General features: G+C 64.9%; 4 protein-coding genes across 10 annotated transcripts; 1 reads left to right on the top strand and 3 right to left on the bottom strand.

Moving 5' to 3' along the window:
- Window positions 1–2,765: 2,765 nt before the first annotated feature.
- Window positions 2,766–11,736, bottom strand: NELFB (negative elongation factor complex member B). 6 transcript variants are annotated; one of them, XM_082403498.1, is made up of 13 exons: window positions 11,502–11,736; window positions 11,003–11,166; window positions 10,722–10,821; window positions 10,143–10,373; window positions 8,372–8,557; window positions 7,601–7,713; window positions 6,919–7,021; window positions 6,625–6,720; window positions 6,352–6,494; window positions 6,172–6,278; window positions 3,876–4,017; window positions 3,659–3,767; window positions 2,766–3,533 (listed from the first exon to the last, which is right to left on the bottom strand). In XM_082403498.1, exons 1-13 carry the CDS (start codon window positions 11,601–11,603, stop codon window positions 3,387–3,389), a joined length of 1,743 nt encoding a protein of 580 aa, XP_082259624.1. In that variant the 5' UTR covers window positions 11,604–11,736; the 3' UTR covers window positions 2,766–3,386. The 6 variants fall into 6 exon arrangements, with proteins under 6 accessions (XP_082259624.1, XP_082259625.1, XP_082259627.1 ...); XM_082403499.1 differs by having other exon boundaries at window positions 6,625–6,715; XM_082403501.1 differs by lacking the exons at window positions 2,766–3,533; window positions 3,659–3,767; window positions 3,876–4,017 and adding an exon at window positions 4,087–5,466.
- Window positions 11,737–14,504: 2,768 nt separating this feature from the next.
- STPG3 (sperm-tail PG-rich repeat containing 3) lies at window positions 14,505–16,138 on the bottom strand. The gene is given in 8 exon segments (XM_082400649.1): window positions 14,505–14,610; window positions 14,612–14,676; window positions 14,765–14,942; window positions 15,136–15,221; window positions 15,316–15,334; window positions 15,336–15,451; window positions 15,556–15,644; window positions 15,728–16,138. Coding segments are annotated over 8 exon segments (762 nt in total). The 5' UTR covers window positions 15,835–16,138; the 3' UTR covers window positions 14,505–14,508.
- A 1,701-nt stretch (window positions 16,139–17,839) lies between these two features.
- Window positions 17,840–21,367, top strand: CIMIP2A (ciliary microtubule inner protein 2A; the record flags this gene model as incomplete). Of its 2 annotated transcripts, none has more annotated exons than XM_082402750.1 (7): window positions 17,840–17,895; window positions 19,318–19,532; window positions 19,616–19,878; window positions 20,020–20,101; window positions 20,359–20,453; window positions 20,748–20,865; window positions 21,279–21,367. In XM_082402750.1, 7 exons carry the CDS (start codon window positions 17,840–17,842, stop codon window positions 21,365–21,367), a joined length of 918 nt encoding a protein of 305 aa, XP_082258876.1. The 2 variants fall into 2 exon arrangements, with proteins under 2 accessions (XP_082258876.1, XP_082258875.1); XM_082402749.1 differs by having other exon boundaries at window positions 19,975–20,101.
- Window positions 21,360–23,843, bottom strand: TUBB4B (tubulin beta 4B class IVb). The gene is made up of 4 exons (XM_082402746.1): window positions 23,690–23,843; window positions 23,299–23,407; window positions 23,112–23,222; window positions 21,360–22,577 (listed from the first exon to the last, which is right to left on the bottom strand). Exons 1-4 carry the CDS (start codon window positions 23,744–23,746, stop codon window positions 21,517–21,519), a joined length of 1,338 nt encoding a protein of 445 aa, XP_082258872.1. The 5' UTR covers window positions 23,747–23,843; the 3' UTR covers window positions 21,360–21,516.
- Between the last annotated feature and the right edge of the window lie 1,052 nt (window positions 23,844–24,895).

Below are 24,895 nucleotides of genomic sequence, written 5' to 3'. Positions count from 1 at the left end.
ACGGGGAGGCCTGGCTGACTCGCCCAGGTACCCCGGCCGGCTGGTCACCTACCCTAAAGCCCTCCCAGCACTCCTGACTCAGCCCAGGCCCAGGACACCCGGTGAGGCCGAGGGCATTGCCTCCCCTGGGGTCCCACATGCCTTTGCTCCTCAGCCTGCCCTCCACAGGACCCCCACCTCCCCAGGGACATCTGCGCCTGACCACCCCCCGCCCCCCGCAGGGCCCACAGCGAGGGGGATAGGCGTGTCCAGGCTGCTGGTTAGCAGAGGCGGAGGGGGCGGGCAGGGTTCTCTCCCAGCTGGGGTCCTCCAACCCTCTCCCCTCTTCCCCCTGCCCAAGCCCAATCTGGGTGCCCACAGAGTAGGGCTTGTTTCCTTTTCCTGACCCTCTTCTACCAGGTCCCGGGCTCCACAGTGCTCCCCCCTCTGCCTCCCCCTTTGTCTTCCCCTGTACCCCGGCCTAGTGCCCCCACCCCAGGACAGGGCAGGAAGTTCTAGAATGGGGGAAAAAAACCCACGCATGACTCAGGGCCCTGGTCGGAGGGCAAATTTAGAAAGAACTTGGGCCAAGAGTTGGCAGATGGAGACTCTGGACCCTTCCCCGGCCACCAGCTTCATGTGGCCCTGCCCCCACCCCCGTGCCCATCTCTGTGCACACTGGCCTGCCTGGATGACTCGCTTCTCCGGAGCGGGCCTGCTAACCAGCAGTAATGCCCCCAGACCAGTCCTGGCCCCGAGCTCAACTGGGTCCCGCGGGCGCTGGCAGTCCTGAGCCCCGACCCTCCAGCCTCCTCGTCCCTCATCCTCCACACTTCTGCCCACACGGGTCCCTCTGCCATCCCTCCCCACTTCCTAGCTTCCCTCCACCTCCCTGCCCAACCTGCGTCAGGGAGAAGTCACTCACGGGCTTGGGGGCTCCCGTCCTCCCCAGAATATGGGGCTCCTGCCTGTCCATGTGTGTCCGATGCCCTCCGGCGGGATCACTGAGAAACTGCTGCTTCTCCGCTTCCTCCTCTCCAGCTGTGGGCCTGGCTCCCCGAGACCCGCTGCCCCTGCCTGTGCTGGGCCAGGTGCTCAGGGACCCCTCGGGCGTCACCCACCATGCGGCCCCTGCCCAGGCCTTCCTGGAACCAGGACGGAAGGATATCTGTCCAGGTCTCTGCTGGTGCCCCACGGCCCCGGTATGAGGGTGGGGTCCTTTGGGGTCTTCAGGCTTTCTACAGTCTCCCAGCTTCTTCTGACACAGAGAACCCCAGGAGACCCTGACAGGCAGACGCGGGAAAAGGTGCACAGGGGTGGGGTGGGGGCGCTGGCTGGCAGCTGCTTCTGCCAGATGCTGGTCCCAAACCTGCTGGGGTCCAGAGCCCCATCACTGGGTGAGGAGGGGGCCTGTACGTGGGGTGTGGCAGGAGTCAAGAAAGTCATGCCTCAGAGGGCCTGCCCCCAGCGGGGTCAAGGGTAAGCCTGAGCCCTGCACTAAAGCCTGCCTCCTCTGTACTTTCTCCCCCATCTCCAGGGCTGAAGGGGGCCCCACCTGTCCCTACCCTTCAGGACCGAGCCCACCACGCCCGTACGATGCCCTCCCACCCCTCCCTCCAGCCAGTGCCCCGTCCAGCCCTGTCCCCAGCCCCAAATTCAGGTCCACATCTTCAACCTGGTCTCTGCAGACCCCTCACCTCGCTGCCCACCCCCGACCCCTCCACCTGCCCAGTGTGGGCTCTGAGGTTCCCAAACTGCTGGCCTGGAGGTGGGCATGGCCCGCACCACACACATGCTCCCTCCTCCCCGAGTTCCCGTGTGGACACTCCCTTCCTCTCACCAGACCTCCCGCCCCCCAGCCTCCCCACGGCCCTGCCCGGTCTGGCCTCAGGATTCCCGCCTCCCTCGCAGCCCCAGCGGGTCCCTGAGCTCAGCTGCCCCCTCCCACCGGCCCACCTGGGGCTCTCCGTCGCTGCAGCCCTCACCCCCCGCCCCGTCTGTCCTTGCAGCTCACGCCCTCCACCTGACGAGCCCCGCCCACCGGCGTCTCTGGTCCCCGGTCCCCTCGGGCTGGAGAAGCTTGGCCTCGCCGGCTGGTCTCTGTCCCCCTGGACCGTGAGCCTCAGGGGGGTCACGCGGGCCCCGTGCGGGCACTTGCAACTCCCCCGGCCCAGCTCCTTCGTCATCCTCTCCTCGGGCCCCACCTCTGCCCCATCCTGCCTGCCAGCCCAGGACCCGGCCCCCTGGCTCCTGGAGGAAAAGCGGCAGCTGGAAGGGGGTCCCCGCCTCCTCCCCGGGAACGCGCCCGCTCCCGCGGGGCCCACGTGGGCCTGGCGCTGCCCCCTCCCCCACTCAGTGACACCCCAGCCGTCCCCCCACGCCCCACTCACTTTTCATTCCTTGTCACATCAGCGCACAAACGCCGGGCTCCTCCCGACTGCCGACGCCCACACCCCCAGGTCCTTGCTTTCCTTAGTCACCATCTCTACCAGTTCCTCCCCAACACCTGCAGAGCCGCCCCTGTCAAGGTCACAGAGACCTCCACACAGCCTGCCCCTCGGCAACACGTCAGCACTGGTGATGGGCACTGAGGCCCACCCACGGCCGACCGTGTCGAGTCTTTTGGCCCCGAGCGCAGCCAGGCCCGGGCCTCACCATCCACAGCCGCTGTCCCGGACGGGGCTGGGCATCCAGACTGTGCCCACGGAGAAAGGCGCCAGGACAGCGCGCGCCAGCCCTCACAGCGACCAAGCCTGGGCGTGCGCAGAAAGAGCTCATCCGCTGGGTTTACCAAAACGCCGTTTATTTACAAAAGTGAAAGTCTCCCTGCGAGCAGGAGCAGACCCTCAGCGGGCCGAGCGCACTGCGGGCAAATCGAGGCCAAGGGGAGCCTGGGCTTTCCTCCCCCACCTGCCGCCCGGGGCTGTCAACACGGGAGGAGCTCCCTGGAGAGCCGGGCTCCACCTGCAGACCCCGCCCCCAGCAAACTCCACCAATCGGGCGCCAACCCTGCCGGCCCGCCCTCTTCCCCTCAGGCCTCGGACCCTGCCCCCCGCCCCTTGGAAAACAGGTGTCCTTTTCCTAATCCCAACTACTGCCTGTCTGCCCGACAGCGGTGGAAACCACAACGCGAGGAGGAACAAGCAAGCAGCCTTCCACGGAGTGGGAGCGCGAGGGGCCGGGCGGGGCGCAGCAGACCTGGAGCCGGCCGGGGGCCACGGGCCCCGTTCACGCAGCAGGCACACACCTCCCAGGACCAAGTTCCAGGGGAGGCTGAGGTGCAGAGCACGGGTGCCCCGCCCACAGGACGGTCCCCGGGGTCTCCGCTCAGCCCACCCCCAGTCCCAGGAACAGTCGGCCCACCTCCGGGAGAGAGGGGCTCCTGCTCTCACAGGCACAGGGGAGCCTCAGAGTACAGCCGGGGCGGGCACGGTGGGGAGGGGCAGCTCCAGGGCTGGGGTCTCTGCGGCCTGGGCCGGGCTGGGCTTCCTGCGGTCCAGCTGCTCCAGCTTCTCACCGAGCTGGGAATACAGCTCCTTCACCGCCTCTCCGCTCTGCAAGGGGAAGCGCGAGGCCTCGGGGCAGGCCCAGGGCGTGTGCGCAGGGATCGCCAGCCAGCCTGGGGCTGCGGGCGGGGCGGGGCGGGGCGCGGGAGGGTGGGGCGGGGGAGGGCACGCACCTGGCCCGTGGGCTCCAGCGCCTTCTGCAGGGCCTCCAGCTTGGACGGGGCCACGCGGTGGTGCAGGTGGAGGAGTAGCCGCAGCACATGCCGCTGCACGTTCTCCTTCCTGGAAGAGGCCACGCTGCGCTGCAGGCGGCTGCGGAGCCGCCCTCCCACCCCCTCCCCAGCTGTGCCCGGCGCCCCCGACCGAGATGTGGACCGAGAGGAAGGGCACCTCGGGGAGGCGGTGAGGAGAAAGCCGTCGAAGAGGCTGCTGCAGAAGTCCTCCAGGGCAAACTCGTCCGCCAGCAGCGCCAGGTTGCCCGTGAGCAGGTGCAGGAAGATGTCGCCGAACGCCAGATCGCTGAAGGTCTCCACTGCAAGCACAGCAGGCGTCGCCCAGCTCACCCGACCCCCACCTCCCCGACCCGGGCCTGAGGGCCAGAACATGGGCCTGGACGGGGGAAGCAGACTGGGGGGGCGGGGCTCCAGGGCAAGGGTGGGGAGGGGGCGAGAGCCCGTCACGGCTGGCTCTGCCCGGCAGCCAAGGGGCTCAGGCTGAAGCGGACGCCGGCAAAGGGAAAGCTGAACGGGCCGGTAGCGAGAGGAGACGCGGAAGTGCCGAGGGCCGGCCCGGCAGGTCTACCAGGCCACGGGCTCTAGAGGAGAGAGAACGGAGCAAACGGGCCTTCTTTTTTTGAAGCCACGGCCGTCAAACCTCAGAAGAGAGAGACGGCGAGAGTAACTACCAACCGATTGCAGCGATCACAGGCAACAGCGCCGAGCGCACGCGGGCAGGCACAGCAGCTGAGACAGAAACGCCGACGCCACCCCAGCCACCGAGCCCCTAACGCAGCGGGAGACGCGACCCCACCGGACGCGCCCGAGGTGTGCTCCTGCTGCACAGCTGACCGGGGGCTCGGCTGGCCTCACGGCCGGTTTACAGGACACTCGGGGGGGGCACATGGTCACTGCACCAAGGGACGCTGCCTGCAAAGTCCCGACCGGGGAACAAACGCTCTGGTTCCCCCAGCAAACCCCACGTAGCCCTACAGACCACTAGATCTGAGAGGCAGCCGGAGAAGCCAGGTGAAGGGAGGCCCTTGTTTGACTCCTGACTTGAACAGACCATCAGCACAAAAACGTTATATGACAACTGGGGAAACGCGGCCACCGTCAGGACCTGGACCCCAACCAACCACGTGCCAAGGTCGTGGTTTCTAAGAGTCTGTCTTCTGTAGAGACACCTGCTGCATTGTGCCAAGCTAGTCTGCCGGGTTTACGTACAGACCGCTGAGCGGACGAGACGGCAGCCGCACGCGGACCCCCACGCAGGTGGGCGATGGGCACTGGCCTTCACTATCCTGTGCTCTTTACTTGGGTTTCATCAAAAGCTCCCACCAAAAAAAAGTTTAAAAATAAAGAATTTTAAAAAACCAACATCCTTTCTTACTAGAACCTACTAGTAACACCAAAGCACGAGATTGCTCTCCCTGAACGTGACTGAAGACCTGAACCCCATCCCCCGGGCAGCAGCTCGTGGCTGGGAGACACCGACGCTCCCGCCTCGCAGGACATCCTGTGTCTACAGACACGATTAAACAGGAGAGACTGAGAAGTTCAAAAGTGAGTAGAAAGAATGAGGCAAATCCAAGTTCCTTATGACTGAGCTCCTGGAAGCCCCTGAAACAGACAGACAAGCTGCCGCCCCTGAGATCTCCACATGCTGATCCGGGAGCCTGTGAACGCTCCACCTGAGTGGTACTGGGCCCCGAGACGGAAGATGGTCCTGCACGCCCCGGGAGGGCCCACGGTGATCACGGGTCCTTAGAAGAGGAAGGCGGGAGGCAGGAGTCAAAGCCAGAGACAGGAGGACGGGAGAAGCTGGACAGATGAACTGTGAAGGGGCCAGGAGCCAAGGACGCGGCTCCTGGAAGTTGGAGGAGACAAGAAGGGGCTTCTCCCTGGAGCCCCAGGAGGAGCCGGCCCTGCCCACACCTGACTTTAGCCCTGGGAGACTCACTGCAGACTTCTGACCCCCAGAACCGTAAGAATAAGTTCCTGTTGATCAGTTAGGTGGTGGATGGGTAGAAACTAATACCCACAATGGGCCGCTTCCTCCATATGGAAAAGTCGGGCAACAGCACGCACCACTGTCAAGACACTGAAGCGTGAGATCCTCCCCAGGAAGCCGCAATGCCCCAGACGGGACCCGGGCCAGCAGAGGCCCCGGGCCTGTCCTGCGGCAGGCTGGCCGGGCGCTCCCTTACCCTTGAAGGGGTCCACCCAGATCCCTCCCTCGTCTTCCTGGCTTGCACCCCGCACCCCAGGCAGAGCAAGGCTCCCGGGGGGAAGCGGCCTCTTCACCACCGCGGAGGAGGGGCTCTCTCAATGGTCTGAGGACTTGAGGGGCTCCACACCTCTCGCCCCTTAGGAAAAGATTAAGGTGGCTCTTCACAAACGTGGGCTGTGGCGAGAGCCGAGGGCGTCTGTGAGAGGACCCGGCTGAGCCCGCCGCCCACGTGACTCACCGAGCCCCGGGAGCAGGCGCAGGAGCGCGTTCTTGTTCCTCTGTTTGGTGATGTGCAGCACGTAGTACAGCCCCACCTCGCAGGCCATGCGCTGCTCCTGCAGGAACCTGCGCCCGAGCGCCGTCAGCCCCGGGCGAGCCCGAGGGGGAGGCCCTCCCGCCCAGCGCCCGCAGCCCGTACTTGGTGAAACTCTCTGGCAGCGTGCTCGGGTACGCGACCGGGGCCTTCTCCTCGCCTGGGAGTTTCTGATCCACGTTGAAGGTGTGGTCGTCCACCACGAAGGACATGAGCGTGGGCAGGAACCTGGTGACCAGCTCCACCTCCTGGGGCAGAGGCCCGAGAGCTGTCCTGCGCCGGCCCGGCCCCTCGGCCCGTCCTCCTCGCCACCTCCCCAGACCCCACCCCACAGCCCCCTGAGAAGGCAGCGGGAAGGAGCCCGCCCGACCCTGTTACCATCTTGGGTTCCTTGAAGACCTGGCTGTCGATCATGTCCCACGCCCCCTGGCCCAGCGCCAGCAGCCGGAGCAGCAGGAGGAGGTCCGGGCTGTCCTGCGGGGAAACGCAGGCCTCGGCCGTGCTCACCCGAGCTTCCCGCCCGGACCGCACTCACCCAGGGGGTCTGGCTGCACGTGCCTTCCACCTGGCGGGCGTGTGTGCTCTCCCCAGGGCCGGCTTGGACCCGGGTGCCAGGGGTCCACACCCACACGTCCCCCAGAAGGCAGCATGCGGCCAGCCAGGTGCACTCACCCTGGGCAGCAGCTCCTGGCCCACCAGCTCCTGCAGGTGCCTGACGGTGCTCAGTGACAAGGTGTTGATGGCAAAGGGATCACACAGGATCATGGACAGGTCCCTGTGAGGACGTGCCCGCAGCGTCAGTGAGGGACGCTCCCGGCCCACCAAGCCCCTGACCCGAGGAGATGGCCCTTCCGCATGGACAAAGCCCACCCCGCTCAGGACCGCTTTCCAAAAGCTTGTGGTTCGTAACTTGCCCTTAACTTACTTAACAAACTGAAGAATCAAATAGTTTTTTAAAGAATTAAGGTCCAATCCTGGTTGAGAACCTGACCCAGACTCCATAAATTCAATCAGGTTCTCACAGAGACAATTCCAGGAACAAGGAGCTGAGACAGGAGGTCAGGCGGAGCCCGCCCAGAGAGGGCCCTGCCAGGAGCCAGATCCCACCACCTCCGGGTGCGACAGGCCTCTCAGCTCACAGGCAGGCCCCACGTGGCTGCAGACACCAGAGCCCCAGCCCGGGCGCCCAGCTCGCCTGGGACAGCGACGGCCTCACCCCAGCCTCTCAGCCGTGGGCACGGGCGCCAACCAATCCTCCTAAAATGTACTGGAAGAAACACCCGCTCCCGACTGCGGCCACAGCACGCGCGTCCGGACGCCCGTGGACGGGACCAGGCACAAGGCCGACCCTCACCCCAGGACCTGCTCCTGCCCCTTCTTCACTCCGTCGAGGAAGCCCTGCAGCTCCCGGGCCCTCTTGCTGTCCACGAACCGCTCTCGGATGCAAGCGTCCAGGCACCATGTGAACTGCGGGGAGGAGGCGTGGTCAGGACTCAGCCAGAGACCGCAGCCTCCAGGCGGCACTCACTGCTGCCTGAGGCTTCTTGAGCCTTGGGTGAACATCGGGACCCCCACCTCGAGTCGCTGAGACACAGCTTGTCCCCAGAAATGGGACGGCACGAAGGAAAATAGGCCCAAGTGCCCGCATCCCCACAGGCCAGGTGGTGCAAGAAAGAGGCAAAATGGGTGCTCTGTTCTGAAATGGGCCCCTCCAGGGCCCCCACTGTGCGGGGGACAGTGCAGGCTCAGAGCGTGACGCTGCGAAGCCCCTGAGAAGGGACGCCATCTGGGGCCGCCCGGCACCTATGCCAGGACACGGGCAGTGCAGAAAGCCCTGTTCCTGAACACAGAGCTCGCCGGTGAGCAGCCCCCGAGGGCTCTGGGGCAGCGGAGGGCCAGAGGCCCCGGAAAGGCCGGAGCGGGCAGGGCCGGTGGGCGTGGAGGGAGAGCCGGCAGGCCGAGCAAGGGAGACACGGCGCAGCTGGCATGGGTCAGGCGTCCGGGGGACATCACGGCCCCCCAGCCGGGGGGGCAGAGGTGGCACAGGGGCTAGGGCAGAGCCCACGTGCCTGGACCGCCGCATCCAAGGGTAGGGGAGAGCAGCGAGGGCGGGGCGGGCGCCCACCTTGTGGCAGGGGTCCACGGAGCAGACGTCGCCGACGTCCAGGTCGTGCAGGGACATGAGCAGCTCTGCACGCAGCGTGCAGTAGTGCACGTTGCGGGTGCGCAGGAAGAGCGTGCGCAGGAACTGCAGCACCATGTCGTACAGCTTCACGTTGCGGCCCACCATCCGCGTCAGCCTCTGCACCACCTGCCGGGACACCAGGCCGGCCTCGCACACCCCACAACCCTGGGGGCTAAGCCTCCTCTCTCACAAAACGTCAACTGGTGCTGGGTGGCGACGTTTCTCGTCTTTAAGGAAGCGAACCCATCAGGCCCTGCGGCTCCTCTGAGAGGCCGTCAGCCCAGGTCCCAGACTCCACCAGAGCCGGCGGGGCAGCTGGCGGCGTGGGGGACTCGGGCCCAGATGAGGACGTGCGGCACCGCCACGCTCAGCGTCGGCTCGAGGCCCTGCTGCAGCCGCCCCACTCCCGCCTTCTCCCGGCGGCCGCCACCCCCTCCGCACCCTGCCCCTATCTGGGAGGCGCCTGCCAAGGCGGCAGCCAACAGGAGGGGGCCCCGCTTGGGGCACACCGGCCATAAGGATGCACGGGGCCACCTGCGGTGACAGACACCAAGCCAGCCCAACAGGCTGCATGCAGCGAGTGGGGAGGTCAGCAGGGACGGCAGCCCACCTTAGGGCCCCTGCCGAGGACCCTCTAGCAGGCCTTGGTACCCCGACAAGTGGGGCAGGCACAGAGCAACACCCGAGTCTCGGCACCGACGTACCGGCACCTGTGACACGGAGACAGGTGCGCACTCCAGCCTGACCATGGCCTGGCCTGCTGGGCACAGAACCACAGCCCCAAGGCCCAACCCACCCGAGGACGGCGGGGCAACGTGTCACCTGCCACCGCGCTCTCCCTTTATGCTGGCAGGACTCCAAGGCGGACCCCTGGCTTGGAGGGGAGAGTGAAGAAGGGGCAGGACCACGGCCCAAGGCCAGGCTCCCCCAAAAGAAAGGGGAGGCAACACAGGCAGGGCTCTGACACACTCAGCGGCCTGTCCGGGAAGTGGTGCTGCGAGCCCCGGCCCGACATCTGAGAGGAAACATGAGGTGAGGCCCTACCTCACGCCACACACGGGAAACCCCAGGTGAGAAGGCTGGCGGTGAGAGAACATGGCGAGACATCAAACGCTCCTCGGCCGACGTGTGGCCTCTTACCGTCACCTCCCTCCCAGGTTGAGGGGTCATCCTGGAACCAGGCCAGGGACCCCCACCTCACCAGGAAAGGTCAAAGTGTCCACGATGGCCTCCAGCCACCCCCCCCGCCCCCGCATCGCTCTGCGGCCTCCCGTCTCCACAGCCCTCCTCTACCCCCGGAGCTCTCAGGGACCGAAATGTGACATCTACTGCATAGGGTCTGCCCCACACGAGCCTGCAGTACTCCAGGCAGGTGCCCCAGTACCCCAGGGGTCACTGAAGGGGCCAGGGGCCAGGGCAGTGAGTGAGTCAGCCCCCAAAAAGCATTTGTTGAAGCAAGGAATGAATCAAACACTCTGTTTCCACAGAAACAGAGGAGAACTCCCAGGGCTGAAAGAAGACACAGAGAGCTTAGCTGAAGAGGCCGGCCAAGCCGCCGAGCTCAAAGTACGTAGAAAAGACCAAATAGACCCACACCCAGGCGCAGCGCTGCAATGCCCCTTGCCAGCCCCACATCCGAGCCCAGCCTTCTAGAAGCAGACAAGCCGGGCTTCACGGGGGCGGCCCTGCACACATCCCCGCCCCGCCTCACCTCGCCCTGGCGCCTGGTCTTGGGGGAAGGGCTGAAGAAGTTGTGCAGGACGGAGAGCTCCGTGCTGAAGAGCGCGCTCTCCTTTTCCACGATGTACTGTTTCAGCAGTGGGGAGACCTCGTCGCCAAAGAGCGCCTGGTTGTCCTGCCAGATCTGCCGCTTCACCTCCACGGCGCAGGCCCGGTACAGCTCCTTGTCGGCCATCACCAGCTTCAGCTTCTTCTCAGGAACCTACATGACCCCAGAGGCCACGTGTGAGCAGCGCCTGTGCCCCAGGGGTCTCCCTCAAGACAAGCCAACAGGCCTCAGCCCCCAACAGCAGAGGCCACATCCAGCCCAGCCCCAAGTGACAGGGGCACCTGGGACTGAACCCCCAGGCTCGGACGGGGCAGGAGTCGTGCTGCCCACAAACAGCTTTTTCACAAAGGGCGCCACGCTCCAGAGCTTGTGCCAAGCTTCGGTCAATGCGCGGCTCGGCTCAGGGAGAAGCCAGCGTGGGGAACGTGCTCCAGAGCTGCCGTTCCTGAGGCAGGCAGCTCAGGAAACCTCCCCAGGGCAAGCTGGCCCTGCGGCTGTTACCTTGGGCAAGTGCTTCATGACGCACATCACCACTGGCTGCAGAGATGGCATCTTCACCAGAGAAAAGCTCTTCTCCAGAAGATCCTCGAGTTTCTTGTACCTGGAAAGACTCGCAGCACTGAGGGAGCAGCCCAGGACCAAGTCGGAAGCAGCTCCCTGCCTATCCCAGACCGGTGGGTGATGTGCACAGGCGGCCCCTTTTTCAGTAGGGATGTGTAGCCACCGAAGCACATTCAGTTCCCAGGCTGGGGAGGGGGCTGCCCATCTCACCGCCCACTTACCTCTCCTCGGCCTTCCCCTCCGTGGCAATGGCTGACACGCGCTCCAGCAGCTTGTCCCGAAGCTCATCAAACACTGACTGGTGGAATTCCAGTCGGGGCGTCCCATGCAGGTCCAAGAAGGGCAAGGCCGACTGCAGGGAGGGGAGCAGCACGCCATTTTCTGTCTAAAGAAGCAGAGCTCGATTTGACTCTTGGGGCGACAAGAGAAACCTCAGCCACAGCCCCGTCTGGCCAGGCACTCCGGATGCCCTGAGTACACAAGGTGGCAGGGACAAGGATGTTCCCAGCCGCGCTGGCTGTAACTGCAAAAATTGGAAACCACTCAGATGTCCCTCGCCGTAGTCCCAACTCAGGACACTTGGTTCCTCCATCCCGGGGAACAGACGCAGCGATCGGGAGGGAGAGAAATCTGCCCACTTTCCCACGCGACCTCGCCGCCCCCGCCGGACTCACACCCAGACGCTCGGCCTCTCCACCCGGTCCCCCCACCCGGCTCCACCTGGAACTGCTCGATGGCTTTGAGCGGCTCGGTGCAGTTGGTCAGCGTCTCCTTCAGGTCTTCGCCGTTGGCCACGCCCAGGTCCTGCAGCCCAGCGAACATGGCCGAGGCCCCGGCCCCAACCCGGCTCGGCGCCCCATCCCCTCCGCGCTCGCCGGGCACCGCCGCGCTCGCCGCAGGCCCCGCAGCTGTCCGCTCGCCCGGGCCTCGGGGGCCGCCCGAGCTCCGCTCCCCGGCGCCCTCCAGCTCGGCCAGATTCCGCCCGCAGCGCGGCTCCCCTCGGACCGCAGCCGCCCACTTCCGCCCCGCACAGGAGCCTGGTCCGCCCGCCAACCGGCTCCCCGGAAACGCCGCCGCCGCCCCGCAGAGGTTCCCGGGAACTGCGCCGCGGCCCGCGCCTGGCGGAGACGGAGCGCGAAGGCGGTGCCAGGACGACGCACAGGGCGTCCAAGACGCCCCGCCCCGCTCCCCCGGGCCCCGCCCCGCCCCGGGCCCCGCCCCCCCGGGCCCCGCCCTCCTGCGCGACCCCGCCCAGCCTCGCGGCGCTAACAGCCGTTTGCAGGCAAAGGAGAACGGGGTTGGCGCGGAGGGAGGGCGGAGTGCTGCAGCGCGCCTGGTCGTGGGGGGGGGGGGGGCACCGGAGGAGGGGGATGGAGCACAGGGGGCGGGGTGCCGCGGCCTGCTTCAGGAGATTCAGAGCTGATATTTTAGCCAAGAGCGTTTTAATAATCATGAAAAATCCTGTTGCTGACCTCACAGCGCCCACTAGGTGCACGACCCTCTCTCATCCTGGAACTTGGTTTCTTCCTTGTCCAACCCGGCGAAGCTCACACCGTAGTGTTGTCACAGAGACCAAAATCTAAGTGTGGGGACTTACCTGGTGGCGCAATGGTTAAGAATCCGCCTGCCAATGCAGGGGACACGGGTTCGAGCTCTGGTCCGGGTAGATCCCACATGCTGCGGAGCAACGAAGCCCATGCGCCATAACTACCGAGCCCTCGGCGCCACAACTACTAAAGCCTGCACGCCTAAAGCCCGTGCTCTGCAACAAGAGAAGCCACCGCAATGAGAAGCCCGCGCACCGCAACGAAGAGTAGCCCCCCCCGCCGCTCACGGCAACTAGAGAAAACCCGTGCGCAGCAACGAAGACCCAACGCAACCAAAAGTAAATAAATAAATTTATTTTAAAAAAAAACAGAAAACAAAACTAAGTTTGCCTCAGATAGGGAGTGCCTAGCAGAGACCTGGGCACGCAGTGACAGGGTGACAAAGGATGGCTGTCCTCTTGTCACCTTGAGCATCTAACCCCCTTGCTAACCAAAAGTGTTAGGCCCTCAGGCTGAGGTCCAGCCCAACTCGCTGCAAATGTGAGCCCTGGATTCCATGGTGTCCCTCATCTCTTGCAGTGCGAGATGCTCATACGGTGCCTGCAGCAGTCACTGCCTGCCCTGCGCCCTCCGTGGGCTCCCCACTGCTAAGCATGCAAGCCCCTGGACCCAGCATGCAGGCTTCTGCATCTTCTCCATCCCTCCAGCTCACCTCCTTCTGTCCCACCAGCCCGGGGTCCTCCCAAGCTTGGCCACACCAAACATCACACCCTCTCCCTTTTCATGTGCCTTGGCTTCTGAGGTTTGTTCTGCCAGAAACTCCCTTCCTGCTGCCCAGCAAACTCATCCTTGAAAGCCTCCTCCGGAAAGCCCTCCCTCCTCAGCCCAGCTGGAGGGGATTGCTGCATCCTTCCTGCTGGTCCCACTCCTGGCTTTGAGACCTAGGGATTGCTGCTGGTGCAGCTGAGAGGAGGGCTCCTGGTCCTCCCACCCTGGGCCAGACTCCCAAGGCCAGAGTGCCACAGGTCTGTCTCTGTTGCCCGCTGGCTGAGCTGGTCAGCCCAGGGCTCAGTGCCAACAGTCTGCAGTCCCACTGCTCTGATTCCCGCGGGTGCTGGGGCTAGACCCGCAGCCGGTTCAGTCCTGGAGGAGGTCACAGGTGCACGACACTCAGACTCCCTTGTACTTGGCTTCCCTGCGGAAAGGGATGACGCTAACACCATGGGAGAAGCTCTTGCGGTGCCTGTTTGAAGGGGTTGAGCTTAGACAGAGGAGACAGAGAAGGGGGCCTGGCCCAGGGCTTGGGTGACACAGGGAGGACCCCTGGGGAAACTGGTGCAGACACAGGAGCCACCACAAGCTGCAGGTGAGGCCCCTGCAGGGAGGCAGTCTTGGGGCCGACCCCTGGGTAGGAAGGCGGGTCCATGGCGATGAGGAGTCCAGTGGCCAGGCTGCTGCTGTGGGCAGGGGCCCGGCCCTCACGGTGAAGCCTGGGGAGTCTATCGGCTGCAGCTTGTCCTGCACGGCCCCGTGTGAGAGTTCACAGGGTCTTTGGGCAGGTGCGGGAAGAAGGGGGGCCAGGCCCTAACGACCTGGTCCTCTGGGCCCTACCTGGTGGCCGGGCAGGCTGACCTTACCTCAAGACTGCCCCCCGCCTCCACTGCAATGGCCGGTTCCTCGGCTCGGCAAGCAGCCTGAGCCTTGGGTAGACTGGCAGCCGGACCCTCTCCTGGATGGCATGACTAGGTGGGGGTGTCCCACACTGCCCACAGGGCCCCCTCCCATCCTGTGCCAGGCCAGGAAGGCTCAGGCTGCCACCCCACCCTAGAGGAGGCAGCACTGAAGGGGAAGTGAAGGGGGATCCCTGGCCAGGAAAAGCCGGACATGACAGGTTAGCTGCAGGCCACATCTGCAGGGCAGCTCACCAGGCAAGGCCGCCAAGCACAGCACAGAATTCAGAAGAACCAACAGCATCTCTATATAACACGGGGGTGGGCAGGTGAGGCTCCAGGCTAGGGCTCCAGGCTGGGCTCCAGGCTGGGTCCACAGGTCAGAGGGGTCGGCCGGCCGGGAGGGTGGATCAGGGGTGCCCAGAGGGTCAGAAGGCCAGGCTGGGGGCACTGAGTTCCAGAGGGAGGCCCGGGAAGGTCCCCAGGCCCGGAAGGCCAGGGTTTCATGTGCTAACTCAGCGGGCCAGCTGCACCCACTGGGCTCGAGAGCGCGCAGAAGGGGCCAGTGTCGTGGCACTTGGGTCTCCGCACGCCTTGGATGACCACCCCCGTGTGCCGAGGGGAAGCGCGAGTTGTAGCAGTCCTCCACGTCATAGGCGGCCGGGCCCGGGGTGCAGGCTGCAGAGGGAAGGTGGGTGCAGTTACCGCGCCTGCCCCCTCTGCCCGGTCCCCACCTCCCCCCTCCCGCCCCCGCCCACCTCCTTACAGGAGCCCACCCAGGAGGCCAGCAGGGGCCAGCAGCTCATGGAGAGAGCCGGCAGGCAGGGGCCCGGCAGGCGGCACCCGGGGAGGATGTCGTAGGCGATGGAGCCAGGGCCGGTCTCGTCCCCCGTCGGCAGAGGGGCCTGCAGGAGGGGCTGGGCCCGGGGCCCTGAACCCCGGGCCTGCAGCATCCCCAAGTGGGCTCAGGCCTCGGGGGGCCTGGAGCAAGGCGGCCCCCGAAGCTGAAGGCCAGGCAGGCGGCCAGGCTGGGCGGCTGGTATGCGGCGGGCGAGGGCCACTGAGGGTCGAAGCCGCCGCAGGCCCCTCCCTCGGGGGCCCCGCCCCCGCCCGCACCCCAGGACCCGCCGGGCAAACCTGCTCTCGGTTGAAGTCGGCGTTCTGGGTGAAGGGGCTTTCGCTCGGGAACCACATGGTCTGCCACGCCTGGCAGCCGCCACCCTCTGCGGTTGGGGCAGCGTCATGGGGGCGCTGGTGGCCGGGGTCCCACTCCGGGGGTGAGGGCGGACAGTGGGGGCTTTCGGGGGGGGCGCACACCACGGGTGGGGTGCCTGCGAGCCGATGGTGAAGTGGGGCTGTGGGGAGGACTCTTGCGCCGAAGCAGCTGGCGTCTGGTACCTGGTGGGGCCGGGGACGCCCAGATTGGTCACGACGGGAGGGCGTCGCTCCAGCCCTGGCGGGAAGCAAGCTCTGGGCCTGGGTGCTCCAGGCGGGCCTCCACCAACCGGTCTGGCTCCCCAGACCAGCCCGGGCTGGGGGTCCAGAGCCCCCACTCACACGGCTCCCTCAGGTTGTGGGCGCAGGTGGGCGGGGCTTCCTGGAGGGGCCCGTTTGCATCCTGAGGCCCACCTGGAGCTCTTGCACCCCTGGAGGCCAGCATGCCCCCAGCCAATAGCCACCCTACGCCAGCTGCCCACCCCCCAGCCCGCCCAGAGCCCTGGGAAGTTACTGGGAAGTCACAAGTGGCTTCTGCTTCAGGGGGCCATGGGTCCAGTGTTCGCTTCCAATGATGTGAAAATTTGCCAGGAATTTCACCGCCTTCTGGTCAAAATTCATTGTCAGGGTCTCTGGCTCCCTCCCCCAGGGACATCGTGGGGCTCTGTGACCTCACTGGCTGGTCATGGGCCCCCCCCCGTTGCCGGGGACTCCCTGGGGAAGCAGCCCTGGAGGTGCCCCTCCCCTGACCTGCCAGGGATCAGCCGTGGCCAGGAGGCCCCCAGCCGCCCCGCCCCCGTGACTCCTGGCTCGGCCACCTTTCCTCCCTTCCCCGCTTTCTTGCCCCAACCCTTCCCCTCTCCTGGACTTTGTGGTCTCTTGGGGGGCTGGGGTCCACTCTAGTAGGGCTTCGGGGAGGACTGAGGCCCTGGCAGAGGGTGGAGAAGGGGGCAGGGGCCAGGGGGCACCTAGCTGTGCAGGGCCAGCGGAAGGAGGCGTGGGGGTAGGGTGCAGGGTCCAGGGAGACACCCTAGAGCAGAAGAGCCCCCGCGGAAAACCCGGCCCTCGGAAAAGTGGAGCAACGGTGGTGGGCTCTGAGCGGACCGTGCCCACCCCAGAGGCGGGCCTGGCGGCGCAGGTGGGGCCGAGGTGGGGAGGCCTGTCTTCTTGGGGGCACAGAGGCTGGAGGGTATCACAAACGGCTGGGGCTGCTGAGGCTGAAACACAAAGGAATGACAATGACGAGGCTGGGTGAGCGAGAGAGTCCATCTGCGCACCGGGCCCTGCGGTGCCCTCCAGAGCTGACCAGCCAACCAGCCCAGCCCTGGCCTTGGCCTCATCCAGGCAGGGCCCGGCCAAGAATGTCTCCTCCTCCGCAACCCCGGTCTCTTCCTCTCCAGAGCCCTCCCATCTGACGCTGACCCTGCCTGGCCTCGGGAGGTGCTCCAGATAGACAGGCAGACCGATAGAGACTTCTGGAGGAAACACACCTTTCATCAGGGCGGGGGGCTCCCAGCCTGTGCTCCGGGGCCCTTCCCGTGGTGCATGGTGTTCTCTGAGGGCATAATCACCCACAGATGCAGGTATAGCTTGTCAGAGCCCTTGTCACTGGGCGTGAGTAGCTAGCTGGGAGTTCTCCCTGTAACAAATACTGCCATCCGCCACGGCAGATGACATGCACACCTGTCTTCAGCTAAACATGGATCATTTCCTCAGGATAGACGCACCGAGTGGAAGCGGTGGGTCAAAGCCTGTGCAGTCTTTGTGTCCCCAAATTAGAGGTGGTCCTCATGCTGGCAAGGAGCGTCAGAAACTGCCAGCATCAGCGTTTCATCAGCATTTGTGTGACTGAGGCTCTGCCCTCATTGACTATGGGCACATTTCACATGTATTTTTCTATTGGGGTGTTAATTTTTCATAGGTTTGTTTTGTAAGGTTGTTTCCACTGATATCACATCTGCACATAACACTTGTTGCAAACTTTTTCCCCAGTTGGTCATCTGCCTTTTAGTATTGTTTATACTGTTTTTTTGACACGTACTTGAACCTGCTAATCGTTCCCTTTATGACATTTTTCTTCGTTTTTATGGTTAGAAAGTCCTCCCTACATACACACACAGATCAGGATTTCTTTAAAATGGAAAATAGTGCCCAGCTCCAGAGGAAAGACCCTCCAGGACAGAGTCCCAGCAGCTCCCCGGCTCAGGAACCTTGTGGCAATGCCTCCAAAGCGTCCAGGGCCTTGCATCTGAGGAGGGGGCTCGGGGTGGGGCTCCCTTAGCCTCACCCTGGGAGGCTGTCCTTCAGTTGGCTACGTAGGCCTCCTGTGGGTAGCAAGCGTTCAAACCCAACCCTGCCTCTCACTACCTAGCAGGACCGACTCAGCTGCAATTACAGTCCCCATTTTCCAAGCTCTAGGTCTGTCCTCAGTGAGACGCCTCCCCGGGCCTCCCATAAAACGGGAGTACTCACAGGGTGTGGAAAGGGGCCTGGCCCAGGTGCTGCCCAACAATGCCAATGCCGGGCCTCTTCACAAAGGTTGCCAGGCAACAAGGACTCCTCTCTGGAAGGAGCCAGGTGCAGGCATGCGAGGGGCTGAAGGCAGCCCAGGCAGAGCTGAGGCGCGATGACAGCTACTCAGAAGCACAACCTCTTCTCGCCGGAACCTCACTACATCCCTGGGTAAGTGCCAGAGCCCTGGGGGGAGGCTGGGGTCCCCGAGGACGGGGGAGCAGGGCCGGGGCCTAAGGGCTGAAGGTTGCTCGGCTGTGAGGGGAGTCCCAGAGCTGGGTCTCCGGGAAGCTGAGGCCAGAGGGTGGGGCCCTTAAGCAGGAGCCTGGGGACCCGGAAGGCCAGGGAAATGGGAGTGAGGCCGAGGGCCGGAGGGGCCGGGCAGGAGGGCTGGGGCGAGTTCGAGAGGGCCCGGCCAACCTGCCCTGCTGGTGCAGCCGTCCCAGGTGGCCAGCACGTCTGTCGAGAGCAGAAACTGGGGACGGTGCGACAGCTGGGGAGGCTGGCCTCTCCTTCCATAGAGCACTCCGCGCTTTAAAGAGGAGATGAGCTGGGGACTTCCCTGGCGGTCCAGTGGTTAGGACTCTGCACTTCCACTGCAGGGGGCACAGGTTCCATCCCTGGTTGGGGAACTAAGTTCCTGCATGCTGCACGGCCAAAAAAAAAAAATTAAAAACATAAAGAGGAGAGGAGCATCCGGAGTAAACTGATGGGCACCGATGCCAGGCCACCTTGCTAGGTGTCCCGCATGTCAACAACAGAAACGGGGGACTTCCCTGGCAGTCCAGCGTTTAAGACTCTGAGCTTCCACTGCAAGGGCCACGGGTTGGATCCCTGGTCAGGGAACTAAGATCCTGCATGCTGTGCGGCACAACCTAATAAATAAGAATAGAAACAGGCCTCCAGAGTGTGTGTGCGCACCAACACACACTCAGACCACGTACAAGGAAAAGGCTGGGAAGAACCAGACCCAACTCTGGTGACACTGAAGAGGCTCTCACCTTCAGCCCCAGCCTCGCTCAGCTTGTTGACTGACAAACCTGCATTCTCTTGAGCAGTTTTTAAGAGGAAAGCAACGCACACCCTTCGGATGCTACACAGGCCCCCGGGCAGCACTGGACACCAGCTGCCCCTCAGGGCTTAGCCATGGTGCCCACACCACTTCCCCACAGGCCTCAATGACGCTCGGCTCAACCGCCAGTCTCCCGGGTGGCCACCATCTGGGCCCAATGCCCACCATACCTTCCTGGCGGGACCGACTCGTGTATAGTGGGCTCCCCTGTGCCTCAGCCCGAGGCCCAGACCCTGTCACCACCCCTGCAATGCTTTGCGGCAGGCAGAGCTCCCCGTTCCCTCATCTTTAAGATCCTTGTTGTTGGAAGATGGCTGGGTGGATGGCACCCCGATGGTGGTGATGACAGAGCTCCCCTCCCGTGGGCCAGCCCTGTTCTCAGTGCTTGGCCTGTGCTGCCCATTCAAGCCCCAAGAGCCCCGGACGGCAGGTGCTGCTGTGACCCCATTCTGTAGGCGGGGTTGAGGATCTTGCCTGTGGCCGGTAGGCTGGATCCACACCTGCTCCTCTCTCCTCCACAGCTATGCCGGCTTCTACCCGCAGCTGCGCTACCAGGTGGGGAACACCTATGGGCGCACCACGGCGCAGCTGCTCACGGACGCCAGCGTGCAGAAGAGCCCGTGCTCCGTGCTGTCCCCCATAGCCAAGCCCAAGTTCATCGAGGACTTCAGCAAGTCCAAGCCGCCTTTTACGCCCTGCCGTGAACTGACAGAGCCCTATGTCTCCCAGTACACCAGTAAGCCGCCGCCCGCCCACCGGCCCTGCAGCCCCGGGGACGCCCCGTGCCCGCTGTGGCTCAAGGCTGCCCTGTCCATACAGGTCTGAAGCCCTACAAGAACTCTGAGATCCCGGGCCAGTTCCCACCCCGGGAGGTGGACGCCCAGGGGCCGCTGGGAGGAGAGAATCTATCCAGGCAAGTCCCACTGCCTGCAGGCTTCATGCCCTACCCCCCCTACTCCCCGTGCCCATCGGGCAGGAAGGGGGACTCCAGGGACCTTGGACACCCGGGCCTGCGGTTGGCATTAGGGGAAGAGGCCTGGAAGAGCGCCACCCCTGCCCGTGAGGCCCCCACGCGGTACCAGGTAATTGAGAGACACGTCGGGAGCACTGCGATCAAGCCTCACCCCAGCCAGAGCCGGGCGGGGGCTGGGGCGCCGACTTGCCCCTCCCCATTCCAGCTGTGCCCCTGCAGGAGGGAAGAGTGCCCGCCCCCAGTGCACCAGCAGGAGACACTACATGTGGGCAGCTTCCACAGGCTGCCCCAGCTGGACCACCCCAACCTGATCCAGCGCAAGGCCATCTCAGGTGGGTGCCTGGGGCCGGGGCACGACACGCCCCCGCAAGGATCCAAGGGCCCAGGCAGGACCTGGGGAGAGCAAGTGAGGAGGCTGCCCATGGGCCCTTCCCAAGACTGGGAGCTCCTGCTGGCCCATTCCTGTCTGTTTAGGGAGAGAGAGGAGTCCAGACACACTTCCCTAACCCCCCTGGGAGCAGGTGCAAATGCCCGGGCGAGGGGAAGATGGACATGATTGGGAGCGGGACCCTGGCTCCTCCTTCCCCAGGTTATGCTGGCTTTGTCCCTCGGTTTGCCTGGGTGATAGGGATGAATTTTCGCGATGGGGCCGCACAGGCCGCTGATGAGTTCGACAAGAGCCAGGTATGCGGACACCATCCCTGGGCGAGTCACGGCGGTCTCCACGCTCTGGCTTCCCTGGAGGGAGGGGGCTCTGCCTGGCCCAAAGAGGCTGCTCCCCCTCCGCCCGCCCCCACCCCCCAAACGTCCTTCTGACTAGGTCTTGGTTCCCTGCTCCGGAGTGTTGTGGACAGACGGGGAAAGACCCCGAGCCACTCATTCCCAGGAGAATGTCAGCCTTGCACCCACCGGGACATTCTGCTCACTGGTTACCGGTTGGGGGTGGCAGCACATGGCAGCGCCTGCCTGTTTCCGCAGTTCCTGCTCAGAAATCCCATCCGTGCCCCGGGCGAGAGGCTGCCCAGAGCGCAGTGGCCTAGCAACACCATCTACAGAAGCCAAGGCCGGATACCTTCCTACATGGGGTTCATACCATGTGAGTGCAGTAGGCTGCCGGCCCCATCCCAGACAAGGTCATGGTGACAGGTCAGTGGGGAGGCGTCCGGGGCTGGGCCCCATTACCCGCGCTGAACCTCAGGCAGAAGGCCAGCTGTGTGACCACAAGTTTCCCTTGGGGCAGGACTACCCAATGTCCCCTCTTCCCCAGTGTAGAAGGGTTTCACAGCCCTGACACTAAAAGTCAGAGGCCAGCTGCCTCCACGCTGGCTTTCTAGAGGTTTCCTGTGCACAGGCCGGACCCGCCTTCAGGAGGCAGGTGCCCAGGGCAGCCCCAAGCTCCCAAGAGTCTGCGTGTTCGCAGGCCGAGCTGACCCCTCCAGCAGCCACTCGCGCGCTCACCCTGCGCACGTGGCGAGCCCAAGGGCTCAGCTGCAGTGGTGCCCCTCGCAGCCACGCAGGACAACTACGCACTGACGTTCGGCAACAGCACCCGCAAGGCCTATCAGAAGGAACTGGAGAGGCGCAGCCAGACACTATGAAAACGCTTTAATGGTGGTATCTGTACAGCACGTGATGTCAAGACAAGAAGAACAAATACACGCACAGTAAGACGGGGCTATCAGAGAACAGGCTGTGAGTGAATAAAGAGTTCCCACGGCTTCCACGCTTTACCCGGTACCGCACAGCCCTAGGCCACCTCCTCCTCTGCCTCCTCCTCAAACTCCCCCTCCTCCTCGGCCGTGGCGTCCTGGTACTGCTGGTACTCGGACACCAGGTCGTTCATGTTGCTCTCGGCCTCGGTGAACTCCATCTCGTCCATGCCCTCGCCCGTGTACCAGTGCAGGAAGGCCTTGCGGCGGAACATGGCTGTGAACTGCTCCGAGATGCGCTTGAACAGCTCCTGGATGGCCGTGCTGTTGCCGATGAAGGTGGCAGACATTTTTAGCCCCCGGGGTGGGATGTCGCACACGGCCGTCTTCACGTTGTTGGGGATCCACTCCACGAAGTAGCTGCTGTTCTTGTTCTGGACGTTGAGCATCTGCTCGTCCACCTCCTTCATGGACATGCGGCCCCGGAACACGGCGGCCACGGTCAGGTAGCGCCCGTGGCGGGGGTCGCAGGCCGCCATCATGTTCTTGGCATCAAACATCTGCTGGGTGAGCTCGGGCACTGTCAGCGCCCGGTACTGCTGGCTGCCCCGGCTGGTCAGTGGGGCGAAGCCGGGCATGAAGAAGTGCAGACGGGGGAAGGGGACCATATTGACAGCCAGCTTTCGCAGGTCAGCATTGAGCTGGCCTGGGAAGCGCAGGCAGGTGGTGACCCCACTCATGGTGGCCGACACTAGGTGGTTCAGGTCACCATAGGTGGGCGTGGTCAGCTTCAAGGTGCGGAAGCAGATGTCATAGAGAGCCTCGTTGTCAATGCAGTAGGTCTCGTCTGTGTTTTCTACGAGCTGGTGGACGGAGAGGGTGGCGTTGTAGGGCTCCACCACAGTGTCCGACACCTTGGGCGAGGGCACCACGCTGAAGGTGTTCATGATGCGGTCGGGGTACTCCTCGCGGATCTTGCTGATGAGGAGGGTGCCCATCCCGGAGCCGGTGCCGCCCCCCAGCGAGTGGGTCAGCTGGAAGCCCTGCAGGCAGTCACAGCTCTCCGCCTCCTTCCTCACAACATCCAGCACCGAGTCCACCAGCTCCGCACCTTCTGTGTAGTGCCCCTTGGCCCAGTTGTTCCCAGCACCGCTCTGACCTGCAAAAGAGAGCAGCCAGTCACTCTTCGGCCAGGCATGTGGTCACCACTGGTCACCCGTGCCAAAAAGGCCAAATGACACGGCGTGAGGTGACACACAACCCCCCCCCCCACCGCAGGTACAGCAAGTGGACCCCCAAACTGATAAGGTAACGACGTACCCGATTAAAAATCAAAAGTTCAAGCTGAAGTAGTTGAACAACAAGCCAGCTGCTCCCACGGGCAGCCTCCGCCAATTCCCAAGGGCAGATGAACTGCCACTGCCTCTGACTCAGCCTGCACGGCTGGCCGATTACATCTGCCTGCTCCTTCCGCGCGTGCGGACAGCTGGGCCTTCCCCCCAAAGCCGCTTTAGGAGAGGGGATTGAGTGACTCGGGAGGGAAGGAGAGTGTCCTTGAACCCCGCTTCTACTGGGAGTGCAGAGTGAATCAGGACCTCGGCTCTACGGTTCTAAAGGTGGTGACCTTGGGCACCCCTTGACCTTTGAGCCGCCCTGGCTATCAAGCCACCCGCCAGCCCGATCTGCGGCTCACCGAAGACGAAGTTGTCCGGCCTGAATATCTGCCCGAAGGGCCCCGAGCGCACGGAGTCCATGGTGCCCGGCTCCAGGTCCACGAGCACGGCGCGGGGCACGTACTTGCCACCTGGGGGGCGGGAGAGCGTCAGCGAAGGGAGGGCCGCGGGGCGGCAGGGGGGTGGGGAAAGGGCGCGGGGTCTCACCCGTGGCCTCGTTGTAGTACACGTTGATCCGCTCCAGCTGCAGGTCGCTGTCCCCGTGGTAGGTGCCAGTAGGATCGATGCCATGTTCATCGCTGATCACTTCCCAAAACTGCGGGAGACGCGGGCGGGCCGGGCCGGGGCTGAGTCACGCCTGAGGTGCCCGGAGCCGGCCCCACCCCGGACGGCGCAGCCCTCCCCTCCCCCGCCGCCGCCGCCGCCGCCGCCGGGCCGTCCCCAAGGGCCCTCGCTGCCGCCCCCGCCCCGGCTCCGGTTCGGGCGCCGCGCGGGGCCGCAATGCGGGGCCGCCGCCGCCCGCCCGCTGCCGCCATTTTTCCCGCCGCCCGCTCCCCCCGCCCGGAAGACCTGCGCCGGCCCCGACGCCCCCGCTCACCTTGGCGCCGATCTGGTTGCCGCACTGGCCGGCCTGCAGGTGCACAATCTCCCTCATGGCGGCGGCGGCGGCGGCGGCGGCGACGGGGGGGGCGGCTGCACTGGCAGATCAAGAACGAGAGCCGAAGAGCTGGCGCGCAGAGTGCTACAACCGACTCGCCGCCGGTGCTTATATACCCGCCGCTCCCGCCCCCGCCAGCCTCGTATTGGGCTTCCAGAGCGAGGCTGGCAAGCGTCCTCATTTGATTGGCTGCAGTTCCGTCAATCGCTCCCCCTAACGCCCGCCTTCCCAACGCCTCTGGCCCTTTATTGGTCCGCCGCGGCCTCTGCTCTCCCTATCAAAATACCCCCCTAGCTCTGCGGTGCTCTGTCCATTGGGTGTTTCAAATGATTGATTTGTCCTTTCATTGGTTGGCGCCGGAGAGCACGCCGACAGGCCGGCGCTATTGGCTGCGCTGGGTCAGCGTCCTGGTAACCGCCGCAGTGCCGCGGGGACCCACGCGGGCGGGGGCGCGGGCTCGGGAGGGGCCAAGGGGGGAGGGCGGGGGAGGGCCGGCCCGAGGCCCGGGGAAGGCGGGCGGGGCGCGCCCCGTGGGCGAGCGCACAAGCCCGGGCCTACCTTGCGCCCTCCCGAGGGCGGCCGAGCGCAGGTTGCGGGGTCTCCGAGCCGAGGAGCGGCGCGGGGCCGTTCATAACAGAGACATACGGGGCTCAGGGGCCAAGGGGCGGCGGCGGCGGAGGCGGAGGCGGAGGCGGGGCGGGTGTGTCGGTGGAGTCGGGCCCTCCCCCCAGAGCGGCGGAGGCCTTGTGGCTCCCTGCTCCTCTCCTTGGTCCACACGCGTCGCGAGCAGGTGGGGGAGCACGTGGGGCCGCTGCGCCGGGCCGGGGAGAGGGGACAGAGGAGGGGAGAGGTGGGCCCGGTGGGGTGGGGAGGGGAGAGCAGGGCAGGGCAGGGCAGGGCAGGGCAGGGCAGGGCAGGGCAGGGCAGGGCGGGAGGGGGCCCTGCCTGGCAGCGGCTTGTTGTGGAGACTGCGCTGGCCCTGCGCCTGTCGCCTTGAGGCCTTGGCCCCAGGAGAGAACGGAGCTGCGTGGAGACGAGGGCAGCGCCCAGGCCTCTGGGCAACCACGGACCAGTACACCTGGGTGGACAAATGTTTTTACTCGTCCTTGATTTTTGTTTAGGGGGAAGAAAAATTTATGAAGGAAA

Source organism: Balaenoptera borealis, assembly GCF_965194805.1.
Source record: "Balaenoptera borealis genome assembly, chromosome: 8".
In the NCBI taxonomy this organism is placed as follows: domain Eukaryota; kingdom Metazoa; phylum Chordata; class Mammalia; order Artiodactyla; family Balaenopteridae; genus Balaenoptera; species Balaenoptera borealis.
This window is presented reverse-complemented; position numbering and strand designations above follow the sequence as displayed.

What these genes read in the sequence shown, in the direction of transcription:
- NELFB (XM_082403498.1), bottom strand. Translation starts at nt 11,603, where the DNA reads ATGTTCGCTGGGCTGCAGGACCTGGGCGTGGCCAACGGCGAAGACCTG. An exon ending in GGGCAGGAGCAGGTCCTGGG is followed by an intron (nt 7,022 to 7,600) that starts GTGAGGGTCGGC and finishes ACGTCCTCACAG; the next exon opens with GGACCTGTCCATGATCCTGT. An exon ending in CTCCTCACCGCCTCCCCGAG is followed by an intron (nt 3,768 to 3,875) that starts GTGCCCTTCCTC and finishes GGCCTCTTCCAG; the next exon opens with GAAGGAGAACGTGCAGCGGC.
- TUBB4B (XM_082402746.1), bottom strand. Translation starts at nt 23,746, where the DNA reads ATGAGGGAGATTGTGCACCTGCAGGCCGGCCAGTGCGGCAACCAGATC. An exon ending in GTACTACAACGAGGCCACGG is followed by an intron (nt 23,223 to 23,298) that starts GTGAGACCCCGC and finishes CCCGCCCCCCAG; the next exon opens with GTGGCAAGTACGTGCCCCGC. An exon ending in GCCGGACAACTTCGTCTTCG is followed by an intron (nt 22,578 to 23,111) that starts GTGAGCCGCAGA and finishes TCTCTTTTGCAG; the next exon opens with GTCAGAGCGGTGCTGGGAAC.